Source organism: Myxocyprinus asiaticus, chromosome 24, assembly GCF_019703515.2.
Source record: "Myxocyprinus asiaticus isolate MX2 ecotype Aquarium Trade chromosome 24, UBuf_Myxa_2, whole genome shotgun sequence".
In the NCBI taxonomy this organism is placed as follows: domain Eukaryota; kingdom Metazoa; phylum Chordata; class Actinopteri; order Cypriniformes; family Catostomidae; genus Myxocyprinus; species Myxocyprinus asiaticus.
The window spans coordinates 16167533-16184369 of NC_059367.1; the positions used below are offsets into that span (position 1 = coordinate 16167533).

The following is a 16837-nucleotide window of genomic DNA, read 5'->3' on the forward strand; positions in this document are numbered from 1 at the left end:
CAGAGAATTGGGTGATGCTACTTCTAAAAATTCTTCAAACTTGATATTGTGTTTGTTTGATGTTGTGGGGTTTTTTTTTCCCAACAATGCATTTACGTCATTATAATGATTAGTAAAGTCCAACTTCTCTGATGAAGTCAGAAATCATGCCAACAGTTAACAAAATGATTGTTCCTCAGTATGCAAAAGTACAGCTCAACTGTGTAATTAAGAAATGACCTATTTTTTTTTATACTCAGATTTTCCATTTGTTCCACAACTATTTTCATTGTGGGGCTTATTGTTTTGCCTAATAATTCCTGGAGAAATTCCACTTTCTAGGAGAGGGGATATCAGAAGGGAAATAAAAAAGCACACTTATGCAATATGGGCCCTGGGCAGATTGCTTAATCAAACAAATATTTTCTGCAATGGACAAAAATAACTTTACTCAAAGGAAAAAATGGGCAGCCCATGGTTTTCCTCCACAGAAAAGGCTTGCTACAAAAGGTTTTAACTTTATTAATTTAATAATTAAAAAGTAATTATTTGGGTGATTATTTTTGGCTAATTATGTATGCCTTGTTCAGTTCACTCCCTAAATCATAACATGCAATCCTGACTGTCATTCACTCTCAGGTTAAGCAGAGACTGCAGATTTAAGCACATTCTGAAGTCTATTCTGTTGTCAAATACTTAATGCTTGCTGCTCGTGTTTTCTTGCTGCCTGGAGTTCAATTCCAGGAAATGTTAAGGTGCTACAGCAGAAGAGAGAATAAATATTCATCGTTTGTATGTAGCTGTCTCTTCAGAAAACCTACACACCCTTGATGTAACAGAAGAGGCCTACACAAGTCCCGAAGAGACTGCTATACCAATCATTGCAAACACACATGCACACACACACACACACACCTGCACTTGCACACTTGTCTCTCTCTCTCCAGACACATGCATAGACACTCTCACTTTTACACCACTCTCTTTTTCTCAAACACCTCTCTTTTTCACTTTCTCAACCAATGAGGCACTTATTTTCTTGCCCTGTACATTCATATGCAGTTGCCTTCTGTTCCTTCTCTCACATTGTAAACAAGATCCAGTCTAACATTACTCTCCCTAACACACCCATAGAATTTCTCCAATCACATTCCACTCTTACAGATGCCCTTTAGGACGTATGTGTGCATGTTACTGTTATTGACTCTCAAACGCATTCCTACACAGTGGAGAGTTACAATACCATTGGACCCTTTTACGATTGGCCCCACTCTGTTAACTCCGAGTACCCTCTGCTCCTCCTCCATCACGTGGCTTGATTTCAACATAACTTGGTATTTTATCATGTGCTTCTCTCGTCCTGGGCACTGTACTGAACTTTGTGTAATGTTTGGTGCTGTTTTCATGGTTTAATATATAGGCCAGAAAGCACACACAAGTCTGGAGGGACAGTTACAAGATGCCCGTCAGGACTAAATGCCCCTACAAGGCTGCACAAATGGCATTTAAAGATTTGAAGCAACAGTAACAAAGACAATCTACGAAAATAAAGCCTGAGCCACCTGAGAGAATAATGTATTACTATTGACACAACCGAGAACATTTTAGCCATGTTTCGCCAACAACACATAAGGCACATGATCTGAAACGGCTCGGATATTAAAACTACTCTCTAACAACATATGTCTGGGGCTCATATGTCAGCTGTTTCACTTAGCTCATTCAAAGGATCAAAATCACACAGGCTTTCAATAACACCAGTGTGAGGATCAGATACTCTTGATCATCTATCGCTGATTCAGCAAGTCTGTAAAACGTGCCGGTCTCACGTCGGGGTGTGTCGTTTTTGAGATTCCTTACTGTTAAGGGAAAGGAATGTTGAAGTTCCGATTAAGATGACACAGTTGAAAATGATCCATCAGTGGTATCAATGTTTTACAGAGCAGGCCTACTAAGGTTTTTCCCATCCCCATCCAGATCCCATCCAACTTTTGCGAAAACAGCCCTGGATATATTATAATGCTATATTGCATAAACTGTTAAAATAGAATTATTAGAGCTGTCAAAATTTATGTTAACGCATGCGATTAATTAAAAAGGTTTAACGTGTTCTTAATCGCGATTAACACATTTACTGTTAATAAAGCATAAACCAGCAAAAACACTGGTGGAACTAGGGCGGAACCTTTGCGATGTGTTCGCCTGGAGTCATTACACTGATGCACACACCACAAACACACACAACGGAGATCGGAAAGGAGCTCTTAACGCTATTTGTATGTACAAAACAAGCCCAGATGGGACTTGTGACAGAAAGCAGGTACTTTGCAGCCTCTGTATGGCACAATTTAATAACCACAGAAGCAGGTCAAGTCTTAACTATCAAGAAAATGTAGAATGAGATGTTGAATGCAGCGCTTTTCATGTGGAGATCAAAGTGGCTTCACGACTGCTGTAGCAAAGCGGATAGCCACAGACTGCCAGGTGATTAATATTGTGGAGGATTAGAGTTTAAGAGATTTAATGCCCATTGCAATGAATATCCAACCTATGTGGGGACTAGTTCTTTCAATTAGTCAAACTTCCACTTAAACTTTGGGAAATGTTTAATGTTACTTGAATTGGTGCCATTTTAATGCATTTCTATCTTTATTCTGTGGAAGGAAAATGTTAATAATGCATTATATTGTTACATATTGTTTTGCTTTATGTCCTAAAAAGGAAATAAATGCATTTTGACAAGAAAAGAAATATATATATATATATATATATATATAGTCAAATGTCAGCATTTTCAAAATCTGCAGTTAATCGCGATTAACTATAAAACATTACGCAATTATTCGCTGGCAGCACTATACATTATACATACTTTATATTTTTGATATGTGTAAGAAACAGGTTGCTATGTATGATTTAAATGCAAGAAATAAATTCATGGGTTATATTGGTGTAGTTATGAGACATATAATACATTATTTCCTGGTCACTAATATAGTAAAAAGCATTTCATACAATATTAGCCTATTGTATCGATGTTGTCATGACAGAAAACCTGTTCGCACCAGTTGTTCAGAATATTCATGCTAAGTCATTTGGGGATTTTGACAGTTAATTGAGCTGTTGCAGAATATTGCATCAGGCAGAGTAGCAGAATGAATGTAGTTCGACAGACGATATACGATTTATGTGATGGTACTTTGATTCCCCGGTAAATTATTGTGGATTATTATAAAAAATGTATCAATGTATTTTTTTTTTTTCTTTTTGAAAAAGAACTAGACTATGCATATCAGCCATTTCTATTCTCCTCAGGCTTTAATCATAACATCCGTTACCACCAGCCCATGTGACTGTCTCTCTCTCTCTCTGTCTCTTCATGGTGAATGTGGTGTGTGTGTGTGTTACGTGTTTACAGGGACAAGGGGCTGGGCTAACTGAAAGGAGGTGGGCAGGAAGAGGCATGAGATTATAAAACCTCGGATCGCCTTTTGCCTAGCTGTACCTTCAACACATTTAGCCCCGAACTCCCACGGCCACCGTCTGCTGCTCCCTAAGCAGAGGCTCATACAACGGCGTCAAGCCTGGAGCTTTAAAGACAACAACGGGGTAAGAATGAGTTTTACATATGGTCGGGCTGTTATTTTTGCTGTATACGAGCAGACGGAACAATAACATCATGGTTTTGATTTGAATAGACGCGATGCGACGTTCGGGTTGAGCCATTGTTGGGAGCTCTCAGGAAATGTCTAGAAATTGACCTTGACTTTTAAGTCAGTACATTATGCTGTCATTTGGCTTTCTGGCATTTATTTTCCTTTCATTAAAAGCACTGAGATGCTGATGGACTCTCATTGGATTAATTGCAGTTGCTACATTATCGATCATTGTTTTGGAATCATTCAAATAAAGCGCAGAAACGTTGTTTACATTTCAGTCGTACTCGTCAGTTGACCGTTACAAGTGGACGAGTCTCAGCTTTGTCGCGTAAAGAAACCAACGTTGGTAAATTGGATAACGGACGGAAATAGCGAGCTTTTCTACCGGAGTTATTCTTGGCAAAAGTCTGCTGGGCATGTAATTGCAGGTCCCTGTTTGTGACGTGACTCGCTTTTCCTGTGTCTAGTCTAAGGGGCCGTTCACACCGAAAACGTATTTCGCTTGTTGGCAGAATTGTTTGTGTTCATGTACATGCGCTGGACGGACGTCTTTTACCGTTGCAACTACAGACCGACAATGTAGTTTAAATGAATGTCAACTTTTAAAAACGCCTCTCGAAACACATTCGGTCAGAACTGCCCATTATTTCAAGTGTTCGGTTGAATACTGCAGCTTTAAACTTAGTGCGCTAGTTTTGCTGATGCTTTTAAGTCCAAAATGTGCGTGTTTGTGCGAAATTAAATGCATAACTAGATTTACAATGCACTAATTTTTTCCCCTTCAGTGTTCCCGTTAAAAGCACCAAGGTTCCCAAGACATTGGATTAGCTGAGTGAAATTCAGCACTGAAGCTAAAACCACCGTTGTTGCCACCAGTCCAATCATAAGTCTTATAAATCAGAACAAAATGGTGCAGAACAAAATCACCGAAGTTACCGGATTCCATCGCTCTTTTAAGGTAAGCGTGTGTGTGCTCGAGCGTATTTGCCTCTGTTATTAGATGCATAAATGAGGGTATATGGGCAGAAGACGCACTAAGCTTAATAATTGTTTTGGCGGTAGGGGAGGGATAATGAGTCTCAAAATAGGTACAATTTGTTTTCATTTATTTATACTGTACACGTTAAGAGATAAGGCTTACTTCATGGCATTAGGTGTCAGAGATCATAGGACACTGATTAAACTTTCAACAGATTTCCAGGATGCTCTGAGAAGTTAAATTGAATCCTGAATAATAAATATCTTTTGGACATTTAACCAGGGCACAATATGGCCTAACTGTTTAGGTGGTGAACGAGACTAAAACAAGATTATCACTTAAATATGCTTTGATATGACCAGCCATATTTATCCATATTTTGTAATACTCATGGAGATTTTCCTATCCAGGGTCAAAATCCCTTTGAATCGGAGACGTTTTCCAAAACCGGATCCCATCTTCTTGATACTGCCTTTAATTTTGATTGTTCTGCCCGTCATGGTACGTTTTTCTTTTCTTTTTTCTAAGTGATACTAAGAGAAGCTTAATTACACTAATTGTTAGGCTTGCATACTTTACCTTTAAGATGATGCATTGTCATTGTTGTGATGTAGGACAGATGTAAACTCTCTTATATATTGCAAAACACTGCATTAGTGCAGTCTGTTGTAGCTCTCAGGTTTTATTTATTATCGTGTCTCTTTTAATTGGAATTTTCTCTCTGTTGTGACATGCAGACATGCCATCCAGCCAGCCCATTGACATCCCTGATGCTAAGAAGAGAAACAAGAAGAAAAAGAGATGCAGGGCAACAGACAGCTTCTCAGGGCGGTTTGAGGGTAAGTGTAGATAAAGTTGCTATTCTTGCATATCAGATGGGGTGATATTTTCTTATTTTTACATTTCAATGTCCTCTGTGACTAAAATGTTCAAATTTCAGCAGGGAAAGTATTCTGCAATTTGCACAATTTAGGTCCAAACAGGTCCATTTAATTAATTTGTTTTATTGCAGATGTATACAAACTGCAGGATGATGTGCTGGGGGAAGGGGCCTATGCCAGGGTCCAAACTTGCATCAGCCAAATCACCCATAAAGAATATGCTGTGAAGGTAAGGTGCTTTTAACTTTATGTGCAAGCTTGATTAAACTAACCTGAGCTGAGACCGTGCAGGCACGTCTTCGGGCAACATCATTTTAAAGCTGCTGTTGTCTTTCATATGCATGTTGTAAACGGGTATTCCACCTGAAGGATCCGTGCAGCTCAGATATGGCATTCGAGAGCTATTGTTAGAAAAGACTTTCCCTTTGAAGCCATCTCTTAGAAATCAAATCAGATAGGTTACAGGGAATGAGATTTATGACTTTGACAAGCATACGTGACTAGTTGTTTTGTGCTGCCTGGCACTGTCGCATGTGGTTGGTGAGGGCATACTATATTCCTGCAAGCTGTAGATGGTGAGCTCATGATTAGGGTCTGCCTGTCAATGGCACAATTCTGAGGACTGCGGTGGGATAGTAGTTATATTGCTGAATTAATTATGTCATTTATTTTTTCAGTGAGGAATTGTTAACTCTTAAAAGTTTGTTAGAACTGTTTGTGCTTTAACCGAGTGGTGTTCTAGTTCACAGACACGGATGTTTAAACAACTAAGTTCAGTGCAGGCATAGTCGAAAAACTTCATTGTTATTGTTAGACCGGATAGATGGCTTACCAATCAAAGACTTGAGGCGGTTACATCCTCTTCTCTTTCAATGGCCCCATTAGCTGGTAGATCGTACAGTGGCGGAAACATTTTGTACTGACATGTATGCCAAAACATAAACCTCAAGAGAAAGGTGGACTTGGTTCTATCCTGGATGTGTTTACCTAGTTTCTTTTTTTTCTCTTGAACATTGTTGAATCTAAAAGTTCAAAGTGGGAAATAAACATTCCATGCTTGCTTTTTGCATTATTTGTGGAAACTGAAATATTGTAAAATTTAATTTACAATTAATTTTAGAGGGGAGTGTTTGCTATCAAAATATTTCAATAAATATATAATGGTACAAAATCAGTTAAATACATAGATATTGTTGATTTTAAAATTGTTTTGCTGCTTTACACTCATTCTGGACTGTTGACGTTGTGTGTGCTTGATGGGCTGGGCTTTTTATAGCACATTTTCTTTTATTTAGTTGGTCTTTATGTACGCTAACCAGACAAAGACGATAATAAAATTATGAAGGATTGTGTCTTGGTCTCTGGGGGGGTTAGATCATTACAAGCATTAGGCTAGGTCAGTTTAAGCTGGGATGGGTTTCAGACAACTCTTACCAGATGTCCTGCCCAGCTCTCCCCACTCTGCTTGTGGTTGGTTGGGGAGGGGGGGATGTAGTGTCCTAGTCTGAACAAAAGGAAAAGCTGAATGAAAACGACCCAGTAGCCTCCTCAGCTGGGCCTCCACCAACCCCTGCATACTGATTGCTTCTGGGTAGCGTGTTTACAAGCGTGGTTTGGTTTACAGAGTCAGACTCTTTATGGCCTCTTCCTAAGCTATCATGGAGATTTATGGGAGCTCAAGGTGCTGTATGCCTCCCCTTTTGTCTTTCTGCTATACAGGACTAAATTAATCCCACTCTTACCCCCATTCTGTGGTGTATAATGTATACTGCCAACAGTCTTTTCTCTCTCTCATTCCAAATGAGCTGCAAATAAAATGTTTAAACCAGCAGCTAGGTGAAATCTGTCAACATGTACCTCAGGTTCCCCCTGAGAATTTATTATAACCTGTAATTGTTTTGTGGCATTTGAGGAGAAGATTGAATGCTGACTCAGCTGTGCAGCAGCAGCGCCAGGGTATCTGGCAATGTGCTGGCCCACAGGCCTCATTCTTAACTCAACACATTGTGGCTCGCCTGCTCACTTTCAATAGTGCCACTAATCCAGGGAGATAGAAGAGCCACAAGCACATTCGGTAAAACAGAGGCCTCGCATGGGGGCGGATGTGATTCAATGTCAACAGTTACTTTTGGCTGTGTAGTCAGCGGTGGATTCCTTGATGCTGCACTGGATTGGTTTAGTAAGTGGGATGCTTGGATGAGAACTGGGGCCCCACATTTTCAAATGGCTTGGAATTGGCCTTTACAGGCATGTGGGATATACTTTTTATTAAACTATATTTAGAGTTGTGGTGCCTTGTAAATAAGTGGGTTAAGTGGCTCTCTCTAGTACTTTTGGGAGGTATTAGTAACAGTCACCAAATGGTCAATGGTAGTTGAAGATTTTGAAGGGCAGTTATCACCTCAGGATATTGCTGGTGTCTATTCTTTGATTCTAACTCTGGATTTTTTTTTTTTTTTTTTTTTTAACCTCATAGATCATTGAGAAGAGGCCAGGACACAGCAGGAGTCGTGTTTTCAGAGAGGTGGAAATGCTGTACCAGTGCCAGGGCCACAGGTAACCCAGTTATAGCTTATATACTTTACCCATTAAACTGGTTTTTATGTTAAAGGGAAAGTTCACGCAATATTTGACTCACCCTCATGAAACCACCCTCAAATATAAGGGTGAGTAAATGATGACAGAATTTAAATTTTTGGGTGAACACTTTAATCCTCAAATAGCCTATTTTCTGTAAAAATCTTACATGACATTTTAATTGTAAGGGCGATTAAGCCTAGAGAAGCTATTTTACACGTCATTTCTGTGTATGTTGTCTTCACAATGCCATTTTCACTCAACACTGTCTTTTGTCCACCTGACAGAAATATTCTGGAGCTGGTGGAATTCTTTGAGGAGGAGGACAAGTTTTACCTTGTGTTTGAGAAGCTGAGAGGAGGTATCTGCATTATTTTATTTTTTTGTATTATCTTACTCTTCTGAAACAAAATCCAGACTCCCCTGGGCCCAAAGGCCAGTCCTAAATAATTGAATTGAGAGCTGAGCGTCTCAGATGGAATGTAAATATCACATTATTTGATGTTAATGTGTAAACTTATGTTTTAGGCTCCGTCTTGGCCCACATTCACAAGAGGAGATACTTCAGTGAGCAGGAAGCTAGCATTGTGGTGCAGGACATTGCGAGTGCGCTGGACTTCCTTCATAATAAAGGTACGAGAAAGATGGGGAGGGGTGTTTTAGGATTGGAAAGGGGAGATAAGGAGATGGTTTTTCACTTTGGAGGGTGGTTTGAGATGGCTCTCAGGAGACGTGGGAATAGGGGAGGTTTTGGTGGTTGTCGGAAATCGTATTGAGTTGTAACTTGAACGTCTTTCATCAGCTAGCTTGGTGCTAGCGATATGGACTTCTAGGAAAAGACGTGAAGATCTTGCATGTTTTATTCTTGTCTGTATTGCTTGATGAGGGGATGCCAAGCTAATTATAGTTGTGCTTAGCAACAGGCTGTGTTGGAAACATTTGCCTGTGTGTTCTCTTTGAACATACTCACTTAGCCACAATACCACTTAGCTAACACATGACTTACATTTCTGCTCTTGTAGGTATGGCCCACAGAGACCTGAAGCCTGAAAACATCTTGTGTGAACATGAGCACAGGGTGAGTCTCTTACATTTTGTGCATTTGCATTGTCAGTGATTTCAAAATACACTTAGCATTTTGTGGTGCAGGCTGTTTGAGGTTTCCTCATTTCCAGTCAGAATGTAAACACTCTACAATCATGCCTATTGTGGCCAGTTGTTTCTGATCAGAAATTTTTGATGTGATTTCCTGCTGATGTATTTCTTGTAGATTTCTCCAGTGAAGATTTGTGATTTTGATCTGGGCAGTGGAATTAAACTCAACAGTGACAGTTCTCCCATCTCCACCCCAGAGCTCCTCACTCCAGTAAGTGTGGCCTGCATTCTGGTTACTTGGGTTTCATTTGGACCTTTTGACTATAGATTTAACAACCAAAATATTATTAAATTCGATGGAGAAACTGATGGGAAGGTTATAAGCTGCTAATAGCCCCCCTCCATTGTTGTTTTATTAAATCTATGGATACTGTGTACTCTTTTCAATGCCTTTTCTTATCAGAAGGGCCTCCTCCTTCGACAAAGGGCATTTGTCGAATTTGGGTGGTGTCAATGATGCAGTTCATTCCTATTGGCTAGTTTAATCATTCTGAAAAGTCATTGCTGAGGTCAATGACTGGGTTTATGACCAGAGAGAAACTTTTTAAAAGGGTCTGGAATGATTCAGTCATATCACTGTATTGGCTGCTATGAGATACTGGAGCAGCAGTAATGAGTCCATATCTTGCTACATCCTTGTGCTTCTTGACTGTACAGACTTGTGGATAAGATGGCTTATTGCCTTAATAACTTCTTTAAAAAATATAAGAAATGGTGAACGTGACACTGAGCAGCTATTGAATTTTTGTACACTGTGTAAACAAAGAGCTGTCAAGTACATTGCTTTGAACAGTTGTGGCGAGATGGATGAGAACAGGTGATTTGAAAAGAGAAAAGGGTTTACAACATGAAGAGAAATTCTCAGCAAGGGGCTTTCAGGGTAACCTGAGCTAGGTCCTACAGCTCATTGAATAGCTCTATGCTGGACTATTTGTGGACTGAATGGTTGAAGGGGCAAAAGGTTCTTATGTATCTAGTCTGTAAAAGGGTGGGGGTGGGGGTGGGGGGGGGGTCTTTATGCCCTGTGCTTGCTGATGGGCCAATAGCCCCGAGTGATTCTCCTGTGGGTTAGAGTTTTAAAGTCTTTGTGTTGCGCTGTGACAAGAAGTTTTAGGGTAAAGATTGAGCCGTTTTTTCAAAGTTTGGAAAAGGGCATGCTCAGTCACTTGGGGAAAAAACAGAATACTGCCAAGAACACAATTCAGAGTATCAGCATTCTAGAAAATTGTCGTGCTGTGGCTTTCACAAGGCCGACTTAGCGAAGAAGAAACAATGTAGATCAGAAAGTTATTTTTGATTCCTGAACTTTGAGCCAATGTTTGTTTTCGAGCTTATAGCCTATAGTTCCAACTTCAACTTTATTCCCGTCATGCTACTTCTGGCCAAATGGCTTGGGAGAACAAGAACTAAACAGAAACAAAGATGTCAGGCTTCTGTACTCAATTTCAGCTCCTACCTTCCCCCTTCAGTACATTTTGAACTCCATTCCCCCCAACACACACCTACCTAGCAACTGGTCTGTGATTGGTTTGATGAGAGGGAGGGGGAGAGGGGGAGGAGCATGTAGTGAGCTGCAGTCATGCAGTCAACATGTTTTTCTTGGGTAGGATCCCAGGGATTTTGTCTTTTTTTCTAAGTGTCAGTGTTCCAGTGGTAACTGGCATAATTTTTTTTTTTTTTTTTTTTTTTGTGGTGTGACTACAATAGAAGCTTAATGGATGTATTGATTTCTCGAAAATCAAGACTGCATGTACCTTCCTGCCTGAACTGTGCATAAAACTGTTTTTCCTTGGGTTATGTTCTAGCTCTTTGTATGCCGTTAACCTATAACCACAAGGGAAATTCATATCTGCATTTATCTATGTATAGTTGACTAACTCGCACAGCTGATGCATGCCTCATTGCCAACCACAAAAAGCTCTGAACTAACAACACAACTGCTCAAGCCAGTTTGTCTTTCCTTTTCACTGAGCTTGGAAAGCCCTAGTTATGATTTACCAGTAAATCCACATGGGTTAGGCTAGATGCTAGACCCAGATCAGTTGCAAAAATGAATTGCATTGGTCAAAAGTGACTGATGCAGTTTCGTTCTAGTCTTACAACTGAAGTTTGTCTTGAAAGTGAAAATCTGCTGTGCAGTTATCACTGGAGACCCTCACACTTACTCTTATCTCTAAGAGACCGTGATAGGCTCAGTATCATGGCATTGAGTCAGTGAAACGAGTCCCTGTCTCCATATGTTAATTATAGGTCAATCTGTTTCCCCTATTTCCAGGAGAATTTTTTTTTTTTTTTTTTTTTTTTTTTTTTTTACATGGGTAAAAACATGTTTATGCAATCAGCTGGTTCACTCCGTATTGGTTGTGTTTTCTGAAAGTCTTTGTTCAGGAGTGGGGGTGGTTGTGAAGTGGTCATTTGAATGTGAGGTAGTTGAGAGGCGGTGAGCAAAAACAGCCGTGTCGATGGGGGTTGGGTGCAACAGTGGAAGCTTTTGTCTGCTCTCAAATTCCTGCACTGCGAAATAGCATTACATAAGAGTGCAGGAAGGCTGGGCCATGACGGCAGCTGGGCTGAGGAAAAAACAAGAGACCAGCAGTGCAGACCGACTGCATCTTTAACCTATCTTGCACTTGAACACCTGTGAATACATTTAGATGGGGGTTGGTCATGCCAGCCTTTGCTATTGTGGTGTAATTGGTCTGTTTTTAGTCTGTTTGAGCATACCTTTTGAATTTTGCCCTTGTACGAAAAAAATTGACTTGCTACCAGCAGCTAGTCTCCTATATCCTAGCTTCGAGTAAATTATTGTACTTTACTCCATTAGCCATTTGATAAATGCCAGCCTCAGGACTTCAGCTTATAAAAATTCTTGGTATCAAGATCCCTTGGAAGGGGGGTGGGGATTGCTAAAGCAAGTTATTTTGTAACACTGACCTCAGTCTGAGTTGCATAATTATAGGTGCTTAATGTGGTGAGATGGCCCAGAGTCCTCAAAACAATCCATGAATCACTATTCCACCTCCATCTGTGACATAACAATCATAACTGTGGTTACTTCATTTAAGGTTCTATGTTCCACACCACATTTTCCATCCGGACTGCAGCAGAATATAAATTTAGGCTTGTGGGAGCGAGAACTGGGGTGAATCCTTCATCATTCAACCGGTTAATGATGAAACCGTCAAACCCCCACCCAAGCTTGCCGCGATCTGCTGTTTACCATATGATTCGAACACAGTCTGTCTCAGACATGCTTAGGGGTGCCGCACAGAAAACATGACATTCGTCAGCTGAATGCAAGAATATGAACTAAGTCACTGTAAAAACCTATAGAAATTGAGCTTGATTGAGAAGTTGAATAGAACAAACACAAGCACATTTTACAGTTACTCCTTGTCTTCTAAATCCCTTTTGTCTTTGTTTGCTAAACTCCATCAGTGTGACTGCCAGTTCCGTGTTTATGCCTCATGACTGAAACCACCCATGTGGCAGTTGTTTGTTTACACTTCTCACCCCTTCTTCCTCATTCTTTTTCTTTCATTTTAGTGTGGATCTGCTGAATACATGGCACCAGAAGTGGTTGAAGCCTTTAACGAGGAGGCCACCATCTACGATAAGCGCTGTGACCTGTGGAGCCTGGGGGTCATCCTTTACATTATGTTGAGCGGTTACCCTCCCTTCGTGGGCCACTGTGGAAGTGACTGTGGTTGGGAGAGCGGAGAACCTTGTCAAACATGTCAGGTATGTTGCACCCCCTTGCCCAATCACGTGATCCACTGCACTCATTTCCAATGTACATCCAATAAGTTTCTCTGCCCTGGATTATGAAAGTGGGTAGTCTACAGTGCATTTTTTTCAATGAAAATAATGATAAAGTTCATCTCTTGTGTTCTCATTCCTTTCAGAACACCTTGTTCGAAAGCATTCAGGAGGGAAAATATGAGTTTCCAGAGAAAGAGTGGGCTCATATTTCCCACAGCGCCAAAGACCTCATTTCCAAACTGCTTGTGCGGGACGCCAAGAAACGTCTCAGTGCTGCTCAGGTTCTCCTGCACCCCTGGGTACAAGGAGTAAGCAACCCAGTGTTTTGTTTCTAATTGGAATTTTAATGGCCAAGAACATGTTCACAATTATTCACTTTCTATCTTTCTTTCTCCAGGGTGCACTTGATTGTCTCCCCTCCTCCGTCCTGCCCCAAAGGTGAATTTAAGACTGTACTAGTTGGCGACATCTTGACTTGCATGTGATACTCGTAGTGTCACCCTTGCAAATGTCAGACTAACCTTGTCCTCCTTCCCATGCTCATAGGAACAGCAGCACTAAGGACTTGACGTTCTTTGCGGGCAAGGCAGTTGCCATGAACCGGCAACTGGCCGAGCAAGACGACCTGGAAGAGCAGCAGCTGCAGGACCCTCCTCAGTTCGTCACGAATGGTGCCACCTCGATGCGCCTTTCTCCTCCCTCTAACTCCAAACTGGCCAAGCGAAGACAGAGAGGCAGCCTGCTGAAGGGAGCACCCGTTTCTGCCTCCGAGCTCAGGCAGCTCCTGGCACCGTTGGTCATTGTGGGAGACTGTGCTTGATTGATGGAGCTGTGCTCCCTAATTTTCAGATTTCAGATGGACAAATGAACAACTGAGTATCCTCTACCTTCGTGCAAACATCCCTCTCCCTTTCCTCTGTCCACTTGAATAAAACCCAACTCTTTCCTAAATGATAGTTCAATTCAGGCCTGTCGCTATTCCAGTTAGTTCCCTTAAGAACTGGCGCATGAGCTTGAACAGCATTTTGGTCAACACTCCGCAGCCTGGGAATAACGGTCACCTTAACAGCTCTAGGCATTTGAACTTGACTGGGTTTAGGATAGAGTCTGGGTTACATCAGCCATTCTGAAATTTGTTTAAAGACAGAGCATGAAATACCAGCTCAGACACCAAAGGTCTAATACCCCTACCCAAACATCCTTTTTGTGCTGCTTCCCCGTTACAACTGGATCCACTGTGAATTTTCTCTGTGAGAGATGAGTGCGTTAGTTTCAGGAATGTTCTGCCTGTATGTTTGCATGGGCGCTCACCCTCCCTTTCAACAGATACTGAAGATATTAGTGTGCGTATACAACGCTGATGAAGGTTATTAAAAGTGGCATTATTTTAGTGGAGATCTCGTCTGAGTGGAGCGAGGCTCTGATAATAGTGCCTCACCCCACTAAATGCATCCCTGGTTTTGCACCCCACACAGCCTTTTCATTTAATTTGTCAGCAAGAAAATCGCCTGACCATTAGGAATTGCTGGCTTTTTCCCCTGTTATTCAAGCACTTCCATTTTCAGTGCCAGTGTGCCTACTTCCACATCTACATGAATCACTTTTAAAAGCCAGACTATCCCAGCAGTGTGCTTTCAGGACATTGGTTCCTCTATCTGAGGATTGTATGCAAAGATTCCTGCCTTGCAAAACTTAGAATAAATAGATTTGGTGAACACAATGCATCCAAACTGAGGTCCAGGAAGCCACAACGGTTACCGAACTGTCACCAAAAAACTTAAATGATAAGACATTTCTGAGCACACAGGGATTAAGTGCATGCTGGGAGACATCCAGGTGGTTGCACAACCACATGTTTGCCAATGTGACTAGATGAATGACGATGGCTGGCATCAGGGAGTAAAGGCTTTAAGCATGTGGCCGCCACACTGAGGGGGACAATTATGGTATGGAAATATAAATTTATCACCTTGTGGATGCCGCCAAAAAGTAAACCATTCTAAATATTAAGAGGGGAAGGAGAGATTTATTTTCAAGTAATATCAAATAAAATAAAAAAATGGAAAAAAACATTCCAGAAAAAAAGGATTTAAAAACTATACAAAACTATACAAAAAAAAGTCTTCCAAAAAAATTTAGCTGTATGAGTGAAATGGAAGAGAAAGAAAGTTTACTTTGTTTTTATGTTTATAGTTGACTCCAATTCAGAGTGTGCCACACTGATGTTTCAAACTTTTGTTGAGCTTTGTTTAACTTTTTCTTGAAAGATTTTGTATCTTATTTTTAAGCAGGTGCTGTTCAGTTGGAACAATTTTCTTTCATTTTTGTATCGTTTTTGTTACTTATTAATGTTGATTATTTGCTGTAAAGCGAGAGCAGAGTGTACATGAAAGTGACTAGAGCAAGAGGGGAGAAAAGGAAAAAACGAAAGAAGAAATCAATTCTGATTTACTGTTTTTGTTCTTGCTTTGGAAGTGACATCTGGGTTGTTTAAACTCCCCTTTTCTCTCTGTAATGATTGGTGGTTTGGTTGTTTTAGAGAGATGCAACAAATTTTGCCATGGCATCTCTAAAATATAAAGCTCTAATGTCAGCAGGTGTCTGGGAGTGCTGATCTTGGATCAGTTTTAACCATTCACACGCTTAATTCATAAGATGCAGTGGACTGGGTTGAGGTGAACATAAATCGCCATTACCTGTCCGAGAGGCATTTGGGCCCATTGGTCTGGAATCAGATTAAGTTTTTATGAGTTCTACAAGCATTAGTGTCACCAATGGGAGTTGAAATCACCTGAGCATATAATCCTGTTGAATGTTTCAGAGCATCACCAGTTCTTTTGTGTAGAGCTCTGAAATATATGAAACCTAATGGCAGTCCTTAGTTTTGAAGGGCCCATTATGCTGATTATTATGACATTGATTGTAACCTTTATTGATTTTCTTTTTTTCTTTTTAAGAATCTTATTACAGCTACATCTTTGTTTTTTTGTTTGTTTTTTATGTCTTATAGTAAGACTTAAATTGTATGTGCAGCGGTTTCCTCTTATTTTGTTCAGGAAAGTACTTTGCTACAATGAATATGTACAAATAGAAAACAAAAGCATTCATAAGCTCAGATTTAAAGCAATCTTTGGTCCGGAAAATACAATTTCCGTGGATTTTGTTCTGTTGTTGTTTGTTTTGTATTTTATTGTCTTTCTGCTTTATTGCAGATATCCCAAATGTTTGGGGTTTGTATTTTCTGAAGTGTCTGTGGCGCTTGGCTGGTCCTCAAAAGTCCCTGTGCCTCTGACAGAAGATTCACCACTGTTTTACCCATACAGTTGTATGGGTTGCCTTGTATTAACAAATGGGATGGGATGGGATGGGATGGGATGGGATGGGGGGGGGGGTGTTCTCTGTTGCAGTTAAATGTATTTGTTTTACATAACTATTCATTACAAAACCAATTGAAAAGTATAAACTACGTTTAACCCCCAAAAAAGTATTCAGGTGCACAAAGGTGTTTGTTTTTTTTATTTTTTATTTTTTTCTCTTCATCTAATGTGACTCTCTAACCTGAAGTCTATTGTTTTTGGAGTGTTTCAACACCCATTAAGAGCACTGTTTGTATGTTTCCAAATTCTAAAGTTTGTAATTTTGTCCAAAATACTAAATGGGGATAAAATTGGAAATGGGGCCTCACCTGGGAAAACATAGGTCTTGATTTAAAGAAGCACTTTACTGTACTATGTGGCTGATTGCAGTTCACTCGAAGCTAAATTTCTGACTGTTGTTGCAGAATTTTGTATCGTTTTGTACAAAAACAAACCAAAAAAAAAAAAAAAAAAAATGGAATAAAATGC

At 40.3% G+C, this 16837-nt stretch overlaps 1 protein-coding gene across 1 annotated transcript; it reads left to right on the forward strand.

Annotated features, from left to right (window-relative positions):
* Window positions 1-3443: 3443 nt before the first annotated feature.
* LOC127415274 (MAP kinase-interacting serine/threonine-protein kinase 2-like) lies at window positions 3444-16356 on the forward strand. Its single transcript, XM_051653966.1, has 14 exons — window positions 3444-3588; window positions 4424-4596; window positions 5028-5118; window positions 5355-5456; window positions 5630-5727; window positions 7975-8054; window positions 8363-8436; window positions 8604-8708; window positions 9098-9153; window positions 9346-9441; window positions 12777-12971; window positions 13136-13300; window positions 13390-13430; window positions 13539-16356. The coding sequence occupies exons 2-14, from the start codon at window positions 4546-4548 to the stop codon at window positions 13810-13812; spliced, it is 1428 nt and encodes a 475-aa protein (XP_051509926.1). The 5' UTR covers window positions 3444-3588; window positions 4424-4545; the 3' UTR covers window positions 13813-16356.
* The last annotated feature ends 481 nt before the right edge of the window (window positions 16357-16837 follow it).

Bases quoted from the DNA above. Each gene is read 5' to 3' on its own strand.
- LOC127415274 (XM_051653966.1), top strand. From the start codon at position 4,546: ATGGTGCAGAACAAAATCACCGAAGTTACCGGATTCCATCGCTCTTTT. The intron at 5,119-5,354 runs GTACGTTTTTCT...TGTGACATGCAG, and splicing joins TGATTGTTCTGCCCGTCATG to ACATGCCATCCAGCCAGCCC. The intron at 13,431-13,538 runs GTGAATTTAAGA...CCATGCTCATAG, and splicing joins TCCTCCGTCCTGCCCCAAAG to GAACAGCAGCACTAAGGACT.